Below are 19,231 nucleotides of genomic sequence, written 5' to 3' on the forward strand. Positions count from 1 at the left end.
CTATAATAACTTTAATATTATAAAAATTTGTAATTTGTTTGTTAACAAATTGGTTCGTTTGAATCTTCAATATTAATGTAGTACCAACTGATTCCCATGTATATTATACAGCATTAGTTGAGAGATTTTTTTTTCTTGAGAAAATTTGCCATGTACTGTAGCCTACCTGATTTGCAGTATATCCAAAATAACTGATATTGACTCGAATTGCAAGCTTGTGAATTGAAATGCATAACTATGATGACAGACTGGCAGTAAATGGTGCAAAACAGAGTCCAAACAGGGTGATATTGTGACATACTGATAAGCCTCATCTTTCCATTGTTAATAATAGTTGCAACTTGCACTCTTAAATGTGTATTGAAAATTGCCAGCTGATAAAACATATGATCCAGGGACCATATTCATATAACATCTAAGGCTAAATGTAGATCTTAACTGGCTGAGTTAGATGCTGATTGACACTAAACAGTAGAAAATCAGTCCAGTCTCTTCAGCTGTAAATGTCATTAGCTGTTAAAGTCTTGTGTTGCTTATAATAAATTGACATGTTGATAACACACACATAAGCATTGTTTCAGAATGATCTCAATTACATGTAGCTTAAATCAGATGCATACTATATGCTATATGTGCTTATGGGGTGTCGCTCTGGGATGGGTGAGTATGAGGCTGGGTGGGAAAAACAACTATATTACATCAGTTACTTTGGGATGCTGCAGACAAACGTGAGATGAAGTGGATTACTCATGAAAAGAGTTTGCGCTCTGCATGTCTGCTCAGCGCACCTGCTCCACTTCCTGACGGCACGTGATGCACATGATGGTGATATTGCAAATGTTCATTGGTCACGTGAAGAAAGTTCAAGAAGCCTTTTGAACACTATATTTTTTAAATATATCTCCAATTGTGTCCGTTTGAAAGAATATAGTCATACACCTAGGATGGCTTGAGGGTAAAGTTGAGAGTAAATCATGGGATAATTTTCATTTTTGGGTGAACTATCTCTTTAAGAGATCCCTTTAAGTAACTTCCTTGATCTGTTGTCATTTCCCCTTCCTACAACATCCACTTTAAACTGAAACTAAATGAGATTACAAGATGATAAAAGGTGTAAACATGGATCTCCACGCATCACTTGGTATCAAAGTCAGTTTTATACATAAAAAAGTGAGTTTTTACCTCAGAGATAGAATACAATGAATTATGAGACAAACTTGATATTCCTGCAGGGGGCGCAGAACGTATGTGTTACGTTGACTGTGATTGGCTCAGTATGCCTTGCACTGAGAAAAATAACAGATGTCATGTGAAAATATGGGTAAATACATGTATACTTTGTGTTCAGAATTACTGCCCATCAAAATGTAATAAGTCCCGATTATTTAATGGCCATAACTCTAAAAATTTGTCAATGTAAGAATTTACAGGTACGTGTCCTCGTCATTTAAAACACATCAATCAAAACTTCAAAATATATTTTACAGATGGTAACTCATCTAACTGGTAAGATAAATCCCTAGAGTTTATTCTAAATGATTTATCGGTTCATCATTGTGTTAAATTCATGTTTCTAGCAATCTTGAATCAGAATAACTTCTCCTCCCTCTTGCAGAATCTCTCCTCTAGTGATAGGCGATTTTGAAACACTGATTCATGAAGCTTCGAAGCTTTACAAATCTTTTGTTTCGAATCAGTGATTCGGAGCATGTATCAAACTGCCAAAGTCACGTGATTTCAGTAAACGAGGCTTCTTTACGTTATAACTGTTTTGAAACGTTTAGAAATTTCCTGCAAGATTTTTTGGTCTTCTTTACTTGGTGATATCTCTTGGGCTAAAGCATGAAAGCTGCCAAATAAGTTCTGTATCAGTAACAAAATTAGGGAAGTGTCTCACAAAATACTTCATAGAATTTATCCTGCTAAGCATGTTTTGTAAAGATTTAAACTCAATATTTCCCATACCTGTGAATTTTGTGGACAATGAAAAGAAACTATTTTGCATCTGTTTTTTCACTGTATTTATGCAAGATTATTATATAAATCGAAAACTGGAGTGTATGATAGAAATTTGTGTATTTGATGTACTTTTTTATACAGAGAATGAAAATGGAATGGAAAGAACTACATATTATACATTTGTTTATTTTATTAGGAAAATACCATGTACATGGGCTCAATGTAAACCAATTTTTTCACATTTTATAAATGTCTTTAAATTATATGTAAATCTTTTGGAACAAACCAAAAACAAAAAAAGCACTGAAAACGTACTGCTCTAAAAGCACTGAAAATTATGTAATATTTCTCTATTTTTCTTCTTTTCTTTTTTCCCCTAGCAGCTAATGTTAATGTGATAATGTGAATATGTAATACCTCTTGTTCTTGTGGCACTGAATTGAGTGTGTGAGTGTGTGAACCCCTGAATCATGTGGATTCACTGAGAACCACTGAACAAGTGTTTAATGGCATTTTACCTGATCTCTGATCAGTTTTATACATTTGTAGATGTTTTAATTAGACAGTCTAATTAAAATAATGGTAGTTATTAATCTCTTATTGGCCTGTTTAGCTGATCCATGGAACAAACAAAACAAGCCCTGAAAATTGATAAAAGAACACACATTATACAGACACTTTATATTTAATCTTATTAGATGATTAGATAATTGCATTTGATTTTACTTTTAATAAAACATTTGGAATAGAATTGTAAAAGGTGTTTTTATGCTTGTTTGGTTACAAGCATAAAAGTTTTTGTTACATTTTTGTTACATTTACACTGTTCTGACCACTAGGGGTCACTGTGGAGATGGGTGTCAGATTGTTTCACTGTTTCACGAAGCCTCGATCTGCCCATCACTACTCTCCTCTTCTCTGATGACGAGGGCGGGGCAACCTGTCACTCACATGAGATCCACCAATAGCAAACCACAACCATCCAATCAATTCCACACAGACAAAATCAAGCCCCGCCCTACATTTGATCTTGTTTGAGAAGCATTTCACTCGGATATATGAAACAATAGAGAAGAAAAGATCAGCATAACTCCAGTTTCATGTTTGATGGCATTTTTTTTTTTTTTTTTGGCTGACAGTTAACAATTATGAACTAAGAAAACAAAGAAAATTTTAGAATTTCATAGTAAAAATGAAATAAATACATCAATGAGTTAAACAAACGCAAATGCATTTATTACATTTGTGAATGTCTTCAAATGTATTTAATGTCGATTTAATATTATTTATTACATTTCGATTTATTCATTTAGCAGATGCTTTTATCTAAAGCGATTTATAGGCCTTAATGAGGAACATCATAAACAATATGTCATAAAAACTCAAAGTTTATAGTAAAAACTAGATTAGTACACTGAGGAGATGCAGAAAAGGAGAAGAGATTATCTTAAAAAAGGAATTGTATAGAAATTATTTAAGAGACTCAATAAACCAAATAAACCCAGCTCCATTTACTTCTTCATTTACTAACTCTTTCAAATAATATTGAAAGATATTCTATGTATATGAAATAATAATAAATGATCAATTGAAATATGTAATTTTGCAGCTAATATAAACAGCATGAGAAGCAGAGGACAATAAAACACTAAATAATTCTTTCAAAAATCCAGAAGAGAAATAAGAAGATAATCTATTATTTCTGGCTCCTCTATAATAGATCTTGATACAATCTGGTTACAAGTGTATTATTTTTTCTATGCAGTCCTTGATGATTTTATTGTCCAGAAAGCTGTCTGTATGAAGTTCTGCACTAGCATTCATGAGAAACACCCTTCATGAGAATGCAGAAGTGAAAGGAAGATCAGTGCTTTTGATGATCAAGGCGCCATTTTATTTATTTATTTTTTATTATTATTATTATTATTTTATTTTATTTTTTATTTTTTTTTTAGAGGTGAACAAAGAAACATCTGCAAGTACTTATTCAAGGTAAGTTAGTGAATATGTAAGTTACTGATCAATGTTTAAGTGTCATGTTTCCAGTGATCACAGAAGATGCAGCAGAACTGATAGACCTTTATTGAACGTTACGAGTCTGAAACGAGGCTCTGAGTGTGAGATTACAGTCTTTACAGTGACATCCACTGAATAAAGCTTCTAGATCACATCATTTTCAAAACTCTTTTATAGAAGATGGCACACTGTATTTCTACAGCAAAAAGCGGAATGTTAACATTAAACACTATAAACAGCTATTGGCTATTTTAGTTCCCCTCACTCCACAGAAGATCATTTCAATTCAACTCTTCAACAAGCCAAACGAATACATTTCCAGCGAAAGCGAAAGTAACTGGCCTTGTTCTCGCGCAGCCTACCTCCTACCTACATTCCGCATGAATCCAAATGTTTTTTTTTTTCATGAAATATTTGAATGGTAAACTATTATTTATTATTTAGCTAAACTAGGCTTTGTAGTTCACGCGCGTTACAATATCAATGAGGAAAGAATCACCCTATTCACACGAGCAGAAATGAGCTTGGTAACAGCAGGTGTTCATACTGAACGGACTATATACTACGGACTATTTAAACTGAGCAGTGTGACTTTATATATGTTTGTTTGAATGTATTTTATTTGGATAATGAACAGGCTGCGATGTCACATTTGCAGTGCTTGAATATGTTGTGTGCGATCGAACAGTTTGGTCATACAGATAAGACATCATCCGAAAAGAAAAGTGTTCATATTATATCATGTTCACAATGAAAAGCTGTGCTTTTGTAACGAAGAAAACAAACAGGATGCACTTTGTCATCTCAGTTTCCTGTCATGATGAACCTCAGTCATCCGCAGCATTCAGATGAATCTGTCAAACAATAATCTACTGATGATCACAGAATCTGAAACTGAAACACAACCTGAAGAATTAGATTTACACCTTAAAATGTTTCATAATAGTTGATCTGATCACAGTGTCGTTTCATGACGCACATTTATTTGCATAGACCTCTGCTACTAAAGGGCAACTATTAGTAGACTTTTTCTCTTTTTCCAGCAGTCCATGAATGACGATGGCAGTTTTAGAGCTGCTTCAAGATATTCTAGACGGCCTGAAACGAGACGATCTGAAGCGATTTAAGAGTCACTTAAAACAAGATAGACCCATTCGAGCTGGTAAACTGGAGGATGCTGGTGTCACTGATATAGTGGAAATAATGATGGATCGTTTTGAAGGAGAAGAAGCTGTGAAGATCACACTGAACATCCTGAGGAAGATGAACCAGAACCAGCTGGCTGAAGAGTTACAGAACAGCTACACTGAAGGTAATAAAGGAAAGATTAGTGAATGAGAGGCAGCATAGATTCATAGAAATGCATATTCTCCATTTGATTAAAATAGTTACAATATTGTGAAATATGACAATTTAAAATAACTTTGGTATTTGAATATCTTTTTTAAAATGTTTTTTTTTTCCTATGTTGTCATCACAGGAAAACATTCACAGCTGAATTTTCAGTGTCACGTGATCCTTCAGACATTATTCAAATAGTTTATTTGCTAGATTTATTTAATAGTTTAATAGTTGTGCTGCTTAATGAAGTGTTGTGATGTTGTAAGATGTAAAAAAGAATGAAAACAAAAGCTAACTCCAAATGGTTGTCTTTAATATAGGAGGCATCAGTAAACAATACTACAGCAATTCAACAACTCAATTTCTTCATTATCTCTCTAGGTTTCTTATTAGGTTTTACTGCCCTCTAGCGACCATACTCAGTATCACAATGATTCACAGAATACAAGTTGAAATACGATGTAGAGCCTTTTTCAGGATACTTTGATGAATATAAAGTCTCGTTCTTTTCTCTCTGTTCACAGTGCAGAAATCATCAGAGCCAGCTGAGAAACGCAGAAGACAACAAGGTGAATGAACCTTAAATGTATTTGAAACAAACAAACAAACAAAAAAAAACATGTTTAATTGCACTAATTGAAAAATAAATCCATTGCATTAACAGTACTTGCATTTTAATGCATTGTATTTTCAGAGCTTTCATTTTTAAGGTCTGAAATTCAACATGATTGTATATTTAAGCTGTGAATATTTTGATTCAAAACATTTCACACACATTTTCATTATTAAAAATTCAATAAGCTATATTCACCCTCCAGACTTCAGTTCCAAAATAGTCAGTCTGTTTAAAAATACAACCTTTAATATTCAACAGGCAAATTTCTGTCCGTTTTATTTCACTTTACAAATTCAGTGGTTCAAATTAGGCAGAAAATTCAACATTGCTCATCCGGGAACTGAAGGAATAGCAGTAGAGCACCGATACATGATCTCCATCTGCTGTTAGTCGGCTCACAAACATTTGTGTTTAATTTTCTAGTGTTGTTTTGTTCACACCTTTTCCTGTTTATTTATATTTTTTCACAACAGATGATTTCTGGCTGCAGGAATTCATGGAAACTCACAAAATGAACATGAAGGAGAAAGTAGAACACATTTTTGAGTGTAAAAAGGAAAATGAAGCACATCTCAAGGATGTTTTCACAGAACTCTTCATTATGGAGGGGGATCATAAAGAAGTCAATCAAGAACATGAGATTATAAAGACTGATGAAGCCATTAAACCCTGTAAATCACAGAAAAGTTCAATCAAATGCAATGATGTATTTAGTCTGAACAAAAATAAGAAAAAGATTGTTCTAACCAAAGGCATCGCTGGCATTGGAAAAACGGTCTCAGTGCACAAGTTCATTCTGGACTGGGCAGAAGGAGAAGCCAATCAGGATATAGACTGTGTTTTCCTGCTTCAATTCCGAAGGATTAACTGCATTAAAGACAGAAAGATCAGTCTGCATGAGTTTCTACAGAAATTTAATCCTGAACTGGAGGACCTGGAAACATCAAAGATATGTAAGATATATAAACGTAATCTTGCGTTTATCTTTGATGGACTGGATGAGAGTCGACTGTCTTCGGATTTTAACAGTGGAATGGTGACGAGTGTTGAGGAGCGATCATCTGTAGATGAACTGTTTACAAGTCTGGTCAATGGGACTCTGCTTCCATCAGCTCACGTCTGGGTGACATCACGACCAGCAGCAGCCAATCAGATCCCTCCTGAGTATGTAGGGTTGTTCACAGAGGTGCGAGGATTCACTGACCAGCAGACGGAGGAGTATTTCAGAAAGAGAATCAAAGATGAGACTCAGGCCTCCAGAATGATCTCACACATTAAGAAATCTCGTAGTCTCTACATCATGTGTTACATTCCTGTGTTCTGTTGGATCACAGCCACTGTTCTTCAGGACATTCCCATTGGGAGCAATGCAGAGAACATCAACACAACACTCACTGAAATGTACATCCACTTCCTGCTGATACAGATGAACATGAAGAGCCAGAAGTATGACAGAAATACAGAAAGAGAACGTACCAAGCTCTTAGAGTCCAATAAAACGATGATTTTGAAGTTAGCTAAGCTAGCGTTTGAACAGCTGAAGAAAGAAAACATTGTGTTCTATGAGGAAGATCTGAGAGCATGTGATATTGATGTGAGTGAAGAAGACTTTGAGTCCACAGGAATGCTCACTGAGATCTTTCAGCAAGAATCTGTACTTCATGTGAAGAAGGTCTTCTTCTTCGTGCATCTGAGTGTTCAAGAGTTCCTCGCTGCAGTGCACGTGTTCCTCTGCTACCTGAACAAGAATATTGATGAGCTGCAGTTTTTCACTGAAGAAACACAAAATGAGCTGCACAAAACCAACAAGAATAAGAGTGTGTCTGTCATCAAAAAGCCAGACAAAAATATTGCTTTACATGATTTGCTAAAGAAGGCTGTTAGGAAAGCAATGCAAAGTCAGAAAGGACATTTAGACCTATTTTTACGGTTTCTGCTGGGCATTTCACTGGAATCCAAACAGAAACTGCTTAGAGGCCTGTTCACACACACTGAAGACAGCAAAGACAGCATCACAGAAATAACCAAACACATTAAAGAACTATTACAAAACCAGGACATACAAGTACAAAACCAAAAGAAGGACATCTTGCCTGAAACCTCAGTCAACCTGTTGTACTGCTTACTGGAGCTCAATGACAATTCATTATATACAGAAATACAAACAAACTTCAGATCTACAGGAAGAAGACTCTCGTCTTCCATGTGCTCATTGGTGGCTTACGTACTGATGATGTCAGAGGAGGTGCTGGATGAGTTCAACCTGAAGATGTACATTACTGAACCGGGAGGCCGCAGGAATCTCCTGTCAGCTGTGAGATGCTTCAGAAAAGCCATGTAAGGAACTTGTTGACAGCTGTTTAATCAAAGTTTTTGACTCTGTAAATCAATTTAATCATGAGATGCAATGTGAATTATCATGTTTTTACACATTTTGGAGAGTAAAATCTGTATGTACTAAAATTGATTTACTAAACAATGATTTTATAGACATACATTTGAAAGTTATTTTCACTTGACTGTCACATCAGTTCCAGCATACATGACATTTATATTTTTTCTAGAAAGCTTGAATGTTCACAGAGAACAGGACAAAACCTATCACTGTTATTATAAACTCTGTTCCTACAAGATGAACACACAATAAATGATATGGAGGAATATCCTGTTTTTACAGACTCTCCTTCTGTTATCTCGATGACACCGACTGTGAACCTGTGGCTTTGGCCCTGCAGATACCAAACTCACCCCTGATAGAGCTGAACATGAGTCGCAATCTCCTGTGTGACTCAGGAGTGAAGCTGCTCTCTGATGGACTGAAGAGCCCAAACTGTCAGCTGAGGAAACTGAGGTTTGAGATTCATTCAATCCTTATACAACACACACCTCAGTATTTAAGTCACTAAAAACAGAGTATGAAATTCTAAAATGCTTAACATTAAAATACTTAACGTGCCTTAATGCACAAAGAAAGTGATTTTAATATATCAAATTCAGTATACACTGTATTGATGATGCATAATATATACTTGGGTCAGTGTTAGAGAGTCTGGCAGGTGGAAATGGAATTGACTTTTGTCCAGGTTGTCACAACATCTGTCATGAATCTCTGTCTTCACGAACTGCCCTGAAACACATTTCAAATATAAACGATTATAAATAAAAAATATAACTTTACAATGCTCATTTCAGCCCCAGTGGTGAACAAATGTTCAGAAAATTACACCAGACTGAAATTTAGTATTTCGTGAATTATATTTTTAGGCGGCCTTTCACAGGCTTACGTGAGTGCAAAGAACACCAGATAAAACTTAAAAAATATGAAATATATTATTGTGATGTTACGTGTTGTGACAAACTTAACTAAAATAGCAATTCAATTTAAATTGAGCCTACCTCAGACAGTATACTAGGACCACCTTACGACGTTGCCAACAGGGAATTATAAAATTACAAAAAGGGTCAATCAAAAACTTCATAACACATAATATAAATCTTTAGTAAAATTAATCATTTGTCTTGCAAAACGACGAATAAAAATACATTTATAATGCTTATAATGTTTTTCCTTTGCACCCGTCCGCGTCTGGCAGAAGATTAGACATTTGAATTGCAGGTTGAATTTGAAATGGCTGTGTCGAAAGCTGTTCCTATATAGCAGGGGTGGGGAACGTTGATCCTGGAGGGCCATTGTCCTGCAGAGTTTAGCTCTAACCCTAATTAAACACACCTGAAGCTAATCAACGTCTTCAGGATTATTAAAGTTACAGGCAGGTGAGTGTTTTTTTCAGGGTTGAAGCTAAACTCTGCAGGACAATGGCCCTCCAGGATCAACGTTCCCCACCCCTGCTAATATAGGGTCCCATCCTGTGTAGGCTTTTTCAAATGTCCTCAACATACAGCAGAATTAAATACATTACATAGAGGATCTATCGCTGTGGTGGTATCTTCAGTCTTTGGTAATATACAGAATATCTTCCGTCTTTGCGATTGCTTGCGCCATCACATTTACGTCCCTGCATCTTAAGGCAATAACGGCCCTCGTGCGAGCGCACGTTTAAATTGATCAAAAGCTTTGTAAATCACACACTGATGTTACGCTTTCTGTCTTAGTGGAAAATTATATTAAAAAGTGTTGCAAAAGAACATTCCATAGGTGATTTTGGCCAGGTTGTATTTTGGTACTGTCATTATTTTTTATTTATATATACAAAAATTATTTAAACACCTAAATAATATTTCTCACAAAAATACATGTGATATTTACATCTTTTGACTTAGGACACATAGGACTGCTTGTCATTTTCATTTGTATAAAAAGCTCTTATGGCTTTTTTTCTGAACCTGTTTTGCACGTCTTGTAGTTGTTCAAGAAAACTCCTAGTCAGATGTTCAAATATTGAACTGCATATCTACGTCCAAGAGGGTACCTATTCTACGGTGGCCGAGAGAGCTCAAAGCACTGCAACTGAAGAAAACCTGCATATAGAAAAAACACCAGCAAATAAAGAAAACTTCTTCATCAGTTTGACAACACATGCGCTGCAAAAGTTCAACAACACATGCAAATACAGAAACGTGCTGCAAAAGTTCACAACACAAGCAAATACGAAAATGCGCTGCAATAGTTCACAACACATGCAAATACAGAAACGTGCTGCAAAATTTCACAACGCAAGCAAATACAGAAACGTGCTGCAAAAGTTCACAACACATGCAAATACAGAAATGTGCTGAAAAGTTCACAACACAAGCAAATACAAAAACACGCTGCAAAAGTTCACAACACCTGCAAATACAGAAACGCGTTGCAAAAGTTCACAACACATGCAAATACAGAAACGTGCTGCAAAAGTTCACAACACAGCGAATACAGAAATGCGTTGCAAAAAAGTTCACAACACATGCAAATACAGAAACGCGCTGCAAAAGTTTACAACACATGCAAATACAAAAACGCGCTGCAAAAGTTCACAACACATGCAAATACAGAAATGCGCTGCAAAAGTTCACAACACATGCAAATACAGAAACGCGCTGCAAAAGTTCACAACACAAGCAAATACAAAAACACGCTGTAATAGTTCACAACACAAGCAAATACAAAAACGCGCTGCAAAAGTTCACAACACAAGCAAATACAGAAAAGCGTTGCAAAAGTTCACAACTATGGCAAGCCAAAAGGGTTAGAATTACGCTATAGATTAATCGCGTTTACAGTCAAACGCCGTCAAATATGGCGTGTTAAACAGTATTTGCGTCGCAAACAGGAGCGAGATAGTGTTTAAAAGTTGTGCAACATATCATGTGGTAGCATAGTTGATAGCCTGCTTGTTAAAGTGCCCGACTCCCAAACCGCATCGATCGCTGGTGTGGTCCGCTCTTAGCAGGTCTGGTTTGAAAAAGTGTATTTGCTATGTTAAAGAAATAAATAATCTTTTTTTGCGAGCTTTTTTTTTTTTTCTAGTGTAGATGACATGCGAACTAAATGGTTGTAATTCATGAATGCTTTGGAATACAGATCTAAGGTCTATTTTGAAAGAAGACATTTGGCAAATTATTGCTGAAGTGGAATCACCAAAAAAAAAAAAAAAATTAAATATGAAAAAGCTATTTAAGTTTAAATATATTATGAAAATGTACATAATTATTATGTTTTTCTTTTATTAAAAAATATATAAATAAATATGTTTTAGCCCAAAAATAAATAAATAATAATATCAAGTCTAACCAAGTTTTATGCCAAAAATGCCTTTTCTGAGAAACTCCATCAACATAGAAACTAGTATATTATTGCGATTTATATATATTTTTAAATTTAATTAGAAAATGAACATTATAATTCTGATTCAAGACATGAGGATAGGATACATCATTTCATACAACATTTAGCTTTTTTTTTCTTTTTTTTTTTTTGATGCACACTCTTGTCAGAAATTAATCAAATACTGTTCCTACATAATTTATATTGTAAAACACTGGTCAAACATGTGTTCTGAGACTTGTAGGCTATACCTTTTAAATGATATAGCCCAGTGATGGCTAACCCTGGTCCTGGAGAGCCTCAGTCCTGCAGAGTTTAGCTCCAACCCTGATAAAAACGCACCTGCCTATTTAGCTTTCTAGCAACCTTTCAAACCTTGATTAGCTTGTTCAGGTGTGTTTGATTAGAGTTGGAGCTGATCTCTGCAGGAATGTGGCTCTCCAGGACCAGGGTTAGCCACCCCTGATATAGCCTATAGTTTGTTGTGATTCGATTAGAATATTAAAGTAAACTTGAGTGTTCCACTGTCACAACGGGAAACTAAAAATTAACACTGCGGGGCTCACAAGTAAGGCAAGCATCCTCCTGCAATGGTAGGTGTATCGTGGTTGATAAACACCATCAAAATGACGTTGATCGATGTATAAACTAATATAGGCTAATCCCACGACATGAATTTCAGACAATTTCATGTTCTGAATTCATGTTGAATTCGAGGTTTTGAGAGACCCAGTGTCCGCGACACCAAATGGAAGATCTGCTAGGTTTTAAATAATTATCTAAATATGTGAAATAGACTATAGCCTAATTTTATATTTTCGACTAACAGAGAAAATGAGGGAAGCATCCCAAATGATTAATGTTAATGGGGCAGTCAAGCACGCAGATTAATCAGGAAAAAAGAGGACACAGTAAGGTGAAAACAAGCAGCAAAATTAGCCTATAGTTTGGAGCTTCAGACACGTTGAAACCCATAGGCCTACTAATATTATTATCACAGTTATATTCATTCTTAGTCACCATGAACTTTCAGTTTGTTTACATTTGTCACGTGTTGATCAGTTCTCCCGTTCCTCATTATTAGTTCATTCCGTTCAGGTGCACGTCATTAATCATCTTGTTTGAGTCACTACATAAGTTCTCCCTTCACAGTCAGTCTTTGTCCGACCAAAGACCAGGCCGATCTTGTCATAGACCAGAAACCTTATGTTTTATCTTTTAAAATTATGGAAATTATTTTGCATTATCCTTTAAAATTCGGTTAACATCTTTGTTCAGACCGAACTTCTCCCACAAACGGTGGACTTTTTTCAAGTCATTTGTTTTACTCTAAACTGGATGATCGAAAGGGCAAAAATATTTTAGTCTTCATGTTACAAAGATATGTTGGATATGGCGAAGTGTATTAATGTTATTTAATGAATACAATGTAATATGAATAAAACATGAATTTAAGTAAAAAAAACACAAGTAGCCTATTTGTTTAAATATTGTGTTTTTTTTTTTGTTTTGTTTTTTTTTGTTGATTATGGAAAGAGAACAGCATGAGTAAGATAGGATCATAAGATGCGCAATATGCCAGGAGACATTGAATGGATCAGACATGATTTTGACCACTTCATTAAGTTTTGTTTTGCAGAAAGCCTGTCTTTAAAATGAATTTCATTTTGTATAAATTGTATCTTAATTTTAATCAATGTTTCATCAACCAATATAAATAAGAAGCAAATATAGCAGACAAAATAGGCCTAATCATGACATGGAGGCACCGGCGCCATCACCTTTGTTGCACATGAAATGGAGCACGCCTCATAAATGAACCGAAACTCAGGAACTATGTGAGTGAGTCCAAGAAGAATCGCACAGGTTTTAGCCAGATTGCAAACACGACTTGCTGGCCCTCCAAAACAATGCTGATCCTCTTCACTGCAGACAAAAATGTTCAGAAGTATGTGCTGCAGGAGATATTGCTGCACATCTCCATTCTCACACTATAAAACAAACATGTATTTTATCTTAAAAATCTTTCCAGCATTAGCTATAATATTGATTTGTTTAAGGTTTTAACAAAACATGTAGGTACAAAATGCATCCAGGGGTGCATTTCTCAAAAGCATCGTAAATAGCGTATTCGCTACCAATTAGCAACAATGGTCTCCACGATCAACTCACGATGCTTTTGAGAAACGCAACTCAGAACAGTAACTGTTCTTGATACTTATTTTGTACTCCTGGATGAGGTCATCCTCTTCATCCAGCAACTGACCAATTGACAAATGACACCGTCTCCCCAGCTAACAATTTTTGGTTGCTAGAACGTTCCCTGAACGTTAATTTTTGGTTCCCAGAATGTTGGTTTTTGGTTCCCAAAACGTTATGATGTTATTTTTACTTGACTAATGTTCTCAATGTTGAGTGAAAACATTCTCATAACAACGTTCTTGGAACACCTATATGATGTTATTTGTACTTGACTGATGTTCTCAATGTTAAAGTGAAAACATTCTTATAACAATGTTCTTGGAACGTCTTTATGATGTTATTTGTTCTTGACTGATGTTCTCATAATGTTGAGAGAAAACGTTCTCATAACAACGTAGCACTATCATCTCACAGCCAGAAGGTTCCCGGTTCGAGTCCCGGCTGAGCCAGGAGTTAGCAGGTTCTCCATGTGTCAGTGTGGGTTTCCTCCAGGTAATCCAGTTCCCTTTCAGTTGGTCACGTTCGACGTTACATCAGAACAGACTGACGAATGGGGTCTCGCCCTGAGTGTTAACAAAATAACATATGGTACGCTAAGTACCTTGGTCTGCGATATTTGCATCGCGAACTCCGCCCCACAATGTGGGTATATAAGAAGCAGTGCGAGCAACTCGCATTCAAGCTTTCAGCACACTGAGGCAGCGTTTGTGAATGATTCATGTTCTCACTGTGGGAACATGACCATTGCGATGTTGAGACCGAGACTCAACTACTTAAAACAGTATAAAGTCCCATCTGCCACACCCCAATCTAGTTCCTCTTCTCATGAGAGGACTACTTTGGCTGGTGGCCAGGGTGATCTGAGGGTTACAGTGTGGGCTTCCCCGACGAGTCAGCCTCCTCGAGCCACACCCCCCTCACAAACACCGCAGCTGGTGGAGCTTCCGGTTGACATTCCTGGGCCTTCTATTCAGGGACCCAGTGTTTCATCCGGGGCTCCGGAGGATGATCAAATGTCGATCGCCGTATCACAAGGCGGGCTGGAGTCCTCAGGAGATGAGGATTCGGCTGCGTTGCCTCCCTCTGGGATGTCAGCGTTGTCCGAGTCTGATCCCGAGCTGACAGCCATGCTTTCCCGGGCATCTCAGAGCATCGGGCTGGAGTGGAATCCTCCACCCTGTCCCGAGCGCTCAAGGCTGGACGATTGGTTCCTGGGGGCTGCACGCGCCCCCACCGGTCCCTTTCTTCCTGGAGGTGCATTAGGAAGTCACTAGTTCATGGAAGGCACCTTTAACTGCCCGAAATCATTCTTTAACTGCCCGAAACCATCCTCTGCCTTCACCGCCCTTGACGGCAGAGCGGCCAAGGGGTATTCGGGGGTCCCCCCTGTGGAGCACACAGCTGCGTTGCAATTGTGTCCCCAGAGCACCTCCACCTGGCGCGGTGATCCCAAGCTCCCATCCAAGGCCTGTAAGTTCTCGTTCACTCTTGTGGGCAAGACTTACAGAGCTGCGGGTCAGGCCGCTTCCACCCTGCACACTATGGTGACGCTCCAGGTCTATCAGGCCAAGTTGCTGAAGCAGTTGCACGAGGGCGGTGCTGACCCAGGAGTCCTTCAGGAGGCAGCGCCACCCATCTCTGCTTCTTAGCCTGCTAAGCGTCAGGCTAAGAAGCAGCGTTCCTGAGATGGGCGAGATGGAGAAGTCAGCTCTTCTGAAGATGGTAGCAGGATCACTCCTTCCCCCGGTGGAGGGCCAGGGGAGAATTTCTTCTTTTCCGCCACTGGCCCCACGGCCAGTGGTGCCCAAATATTCACTAAAAGAGCTGCTTCCTCTACCTCCGCTGCCCCACGTTGGGTATGCATGTAGTTCCTCTGACCCCATTGGGTTGGTTTCTGGAAGCTTGGCTACAACTTCCCAACCAGTCCCGCTGGCTCATCCGAACAATCAGGCTCGGCTACGAGATTCAGTTCGCCCGGCGTCCCCCCAAATTTCGGGGTGTTCGTGCTACCATGGTGGGCAAGGATGCCCCTGTCATGCGCACAGAAGTAGAGCCGGTCCCTCCAGCTGATATGAAGTCAGGGTTTTACAGCCCATACTTCATTGTACCCAAGAAAACAGCAGGGTTATGACCGATCCTGGACTTCCGTGCCTTGAACAGAGCTCTTCATAGACTCCCGTTCAAGGTGTTGACGCATTTTTCGAATGCATTCGTCCTATGGATTGATTTGCAGCTACCGTTTCTTCGGTTCGCTCTCGAGGGGCAGGCACATCAGTACAAAGTTCTCCCGTTCGGGTTGGCCCTGTCTCCCCGGATCTTTACGAAGGTCGCGGAAGGGGCTCTCACTCCCCTCCTCAGGGTTCAAGGTGTCCGTATTCTCAACTACCTCAATGACTGGCTGATTCTGGCTCACTCTCGAGATCAGTTGTGCGAGCACAGGGATCTGGTGCTCAGACACCTCGCCCGTCTGGGCCTTCAGGTCAACTGGAAAAAGAGTATCTCTTTTCTTGGTATAGAAATAGACTGGGTCGCTGCGAGCGTGCGCGCACAGTCTCTGCTGAACTCTTGGCACGGATGCTCTGGCACACAGCTGGCTGCGGGACCTGCACAAGTATGCGTTTCCCCCAGTGAGCCTTCTGGCACAAACGCTGTGCAAGATCAGGGAGGACTAGTTCTCCTTGCGACAGCCCCTCCCTGGCCTATCCCTCTGAGGAAGGACCTTCTTTCAGAGATGGGGCACCCTCTGGCACCCACATCCCGATCTTTGGATTCTGCATGTGTGGGTTCTGGACAGGTCACGGAAGGGTTAGGTACCTTGCCACCTCAAGTGGTTGCTACCATCACTTCGGCTAGAGTCTTGTCTACTACACAGGCTTATGCCCTGAAGTGGAACCTCTTCGTCACTTGGTGCTCTTCTCGTCAAGAAGACCCCTGGTCATGCCCGGTCGGGTCAGTGTTCTCCTTTCTTCAAGAAGGGCTGGAACGAAGGCTGTCTCCTTCCACCCTGAAGGTCTATGTGGCTGCCATTGCGGCTCACCATGATCTTGTTGACGGTAAGCCTTTGGGGAAGCACGACTTGATCGTCAGGTTCCTGAGAGGGGCCAGGAGGTTTAATCCGCCTCGCCCTCAACAAGTTCCCTCTTGGGACCTCGCAGTGGTTCTATCTGCACTGCAGAGGGGTCCCTTCGAACCCTTGCTTTCAGTGGAGCTGAAATTTCTATCATTAAAAACTGCGCTCCTGACGGCTTTGGCTTCGGTTAAGAGGGTCGGGAACCTGCAGGCTTTTTCAGTTGATTAAGCGTGCCTGGAATTCGGGCCGGGCAACTCTCACGTTATCTTGAGACTTCGGCCTAGATATGTGCCCAAAGTTCCCACCACTCCTTTTAGGCATCAGGTGGTGAACTTGCAAGCTCTGCCCCCGGAGGAGGCAGAACCAGATCTGGCACTGCTCTGTCCTGTACGTGCTCTTCGCCCTTACGTTGACAGAATTCAGTGCTTCAGGACCTCAGATCAGCTCTTTGTTTGTTTTGGAGGCCAGCAGAAAGGGAAGGCTGTCTCCAAACAGAGGTTATCCCACTGGATAGTGGATGCTATTGTCTTGGCTCATCAGTCTCAAGACCTGCCATGCCCCCTAGTGGTGAAAGCCCATTCTACTCAGAGTGTGGCTTCCTCCTGGGCGCTGGCGCATGGCACCTCGCTAACAGATATCTGTAGAGCTGCGGGCTGGGCGACAACTAACACATTTGCGAGATTCTATAATCTTCGTGTAGAGCCTGTGTCCTCTCGGGTATTCACCCCTTCAGGTCAGTAGTAGGACCTGCTTGGTGTCATTCGCTTGCTGCACCATTCCACTCCACGGACTGGATGTGTGCGCTTTTCTCCTCAGGTGAGTTCCACAGTTAGAACCCTGGGTTCCTCCAGCACTGTTGATGTCTACACTTGCGTGCATGCCCTATCAGTCAGCTCCTGTGTCAGACTAGGTGCCTCCATGTGTTGTGATTCCCCTCTCTGGGTAATCCCACGTGTGTTTTCCACATTAAGTCTTCTTTGGGAGCATGTGTCTTCCCTTGGCAAGCCACTTGCCATCTCTGATGTGTAACTTCCACCCTGCGGGCTGGGTACCTCAGAGTTCTCCCTATCACCGTTATGCTGGTTGATATGTCCTTGTCCCAGTGCATTCTGTATTTAGTGTAGTCCTTCGCTCGTGCTGGGCCTCACGATAGGGTGCTATCACTTATACAGGTCACTGGAAGACAGCTATTGTGGTGTTTTGTAAGGGACCCCCACGGGAGAGACTGTTGAGGCTTTGTGAGATGTCTCTATGAATTGGCTGAATACTGCGAGTTTGGCGTGAGCAAAGAGGAACAAATAAGGGACAGAGTCGTCATAGGGATTGCAGATCGTGATGTTTCCCAAAGGTTACAAATGGACAAATCAGTCCAGATCGCGCGGCAGTCTAAGCTCATTAAGACCCAAAATGCGAGCAGGGGAGCGGCTGCTGAAGGGTGCGCGGTACAGCGTGGACACCGTAAAGGCACAAAGCGCTTTACGAGACCACCAAATAAGGAAAAGGACGGTGAAAGAAAACAAGCCATAGACTGCACACGCTGTAATCGCACACACACAGAGAATAATTGCCCCGCACGTAATAAGCGATGCAGGATATTTTGCCATTGCATGTAAAACGAAAAATGTCAAAAAACTGGTAGTGTGTGGCACTGAGACTTGATGCATTTTTTCCTCGGGTGTGTAATGAATGAGTCTGCTTCTATGGACAGGTGGTGCATTTCTTTGCCTATACAGGGCAGATCAGTCAAGTTCAAAATTGAAACTGGGGCCGACATCACCATCATGTCTCGCTGTACATATGAGAGCTTACAAGGGCGCCCTCCACTGGACAAAACCAGTATAAACTTGAGAAGTCCCAGGGGAAAAGTGAGCTGTATGGGAAAATTCATAGCAAACACTGAAATAAAGGGAACATTTTTGAATTTTGGATTTTTGTTGTAGATGCTCAGTCGAAGCACTGCTTGTAAGATGGGCCTAGTACAGAGGGTGGATGAAATCACAGACTACGATGATGTCTATGGAGACATTGGCTTGCTCAAATGTGAACCAGTGAAAATTGAACTTAAGTCAGATGCCACTCCTTATAGTCTGGCCAGCCCTCACAGAATTCTCTTTCCCCTGTTGTGTTTTCTACTCTGGACGCATCCTCAGGATTTTGGCAAATCCATTTAGACCAAGCTGCGTGAAGTTGACCACATGAATGAATTTTGCCTGCAAACAGACCACAAACCTTTGGTCCCACTCATTAACTCCTATGATACTGA

The 19,231-nt window shown here is 39.7% G+C and overlaps 1 protein-coding gene across 4 annotated transcripts in view; it reads left to right on the forward strand.

Moving 5' to 3' along the window:
• Positions 1–3,932: 3,932 nt before the first annotated feature.
• LOC127507446 (NACHT, LRR and PYD domains-containing protein 12-like) overlaps positions 3,933–19,231 on the forward strand; it is a 36,697-nt gene continuing 21,398 nt past the window's right edge. For 2 of the 4 annotated variants that reach the window (XM_051884569.1, XM_051884570.1), the window contains exons 1-4: positions 4,821–5,287; positions 5,841–5,885; positions 6,406–8,269; positions 8,610–8,783. In XM_051884569.1, the coding sequence (XP_051740529.1) occupies positions 5,029–5,287; positions 5,841–5,885; positions 6,406–8,269; positions 8,610–8,783 (2,342 nt within the window). In that variant the 5' untranslated portion in view covers positions 4,821–5,028. Of the gene's footprint in view, positions 3,952–4,820; positions 5,288–5,840; positions 5,886–6,405; positions 8,270–8,609; positions 8,784–19,231 lie in introns of those variants that run through there. The other 2 variants (XM_051884568.1, XM_051884567.1) reach the window with 2 other exon arrangements.

Source organism: Ctenopharyngodon idella, chromosome 24 (genome assembly GCF_019924925.1).
Source record: "Ctenopharyngodon idella isolate HZGC_01 chromosome 24, HZGC01, whole genome shotgun sequence".
NCBI classification, from domain to species: Eukaryota; Metazoa; Chordata; class Actinopteri; order Cypriniformes; family Xenocyprididae; genus Ctenopharyngodon; species Ctenopharyngodon idella.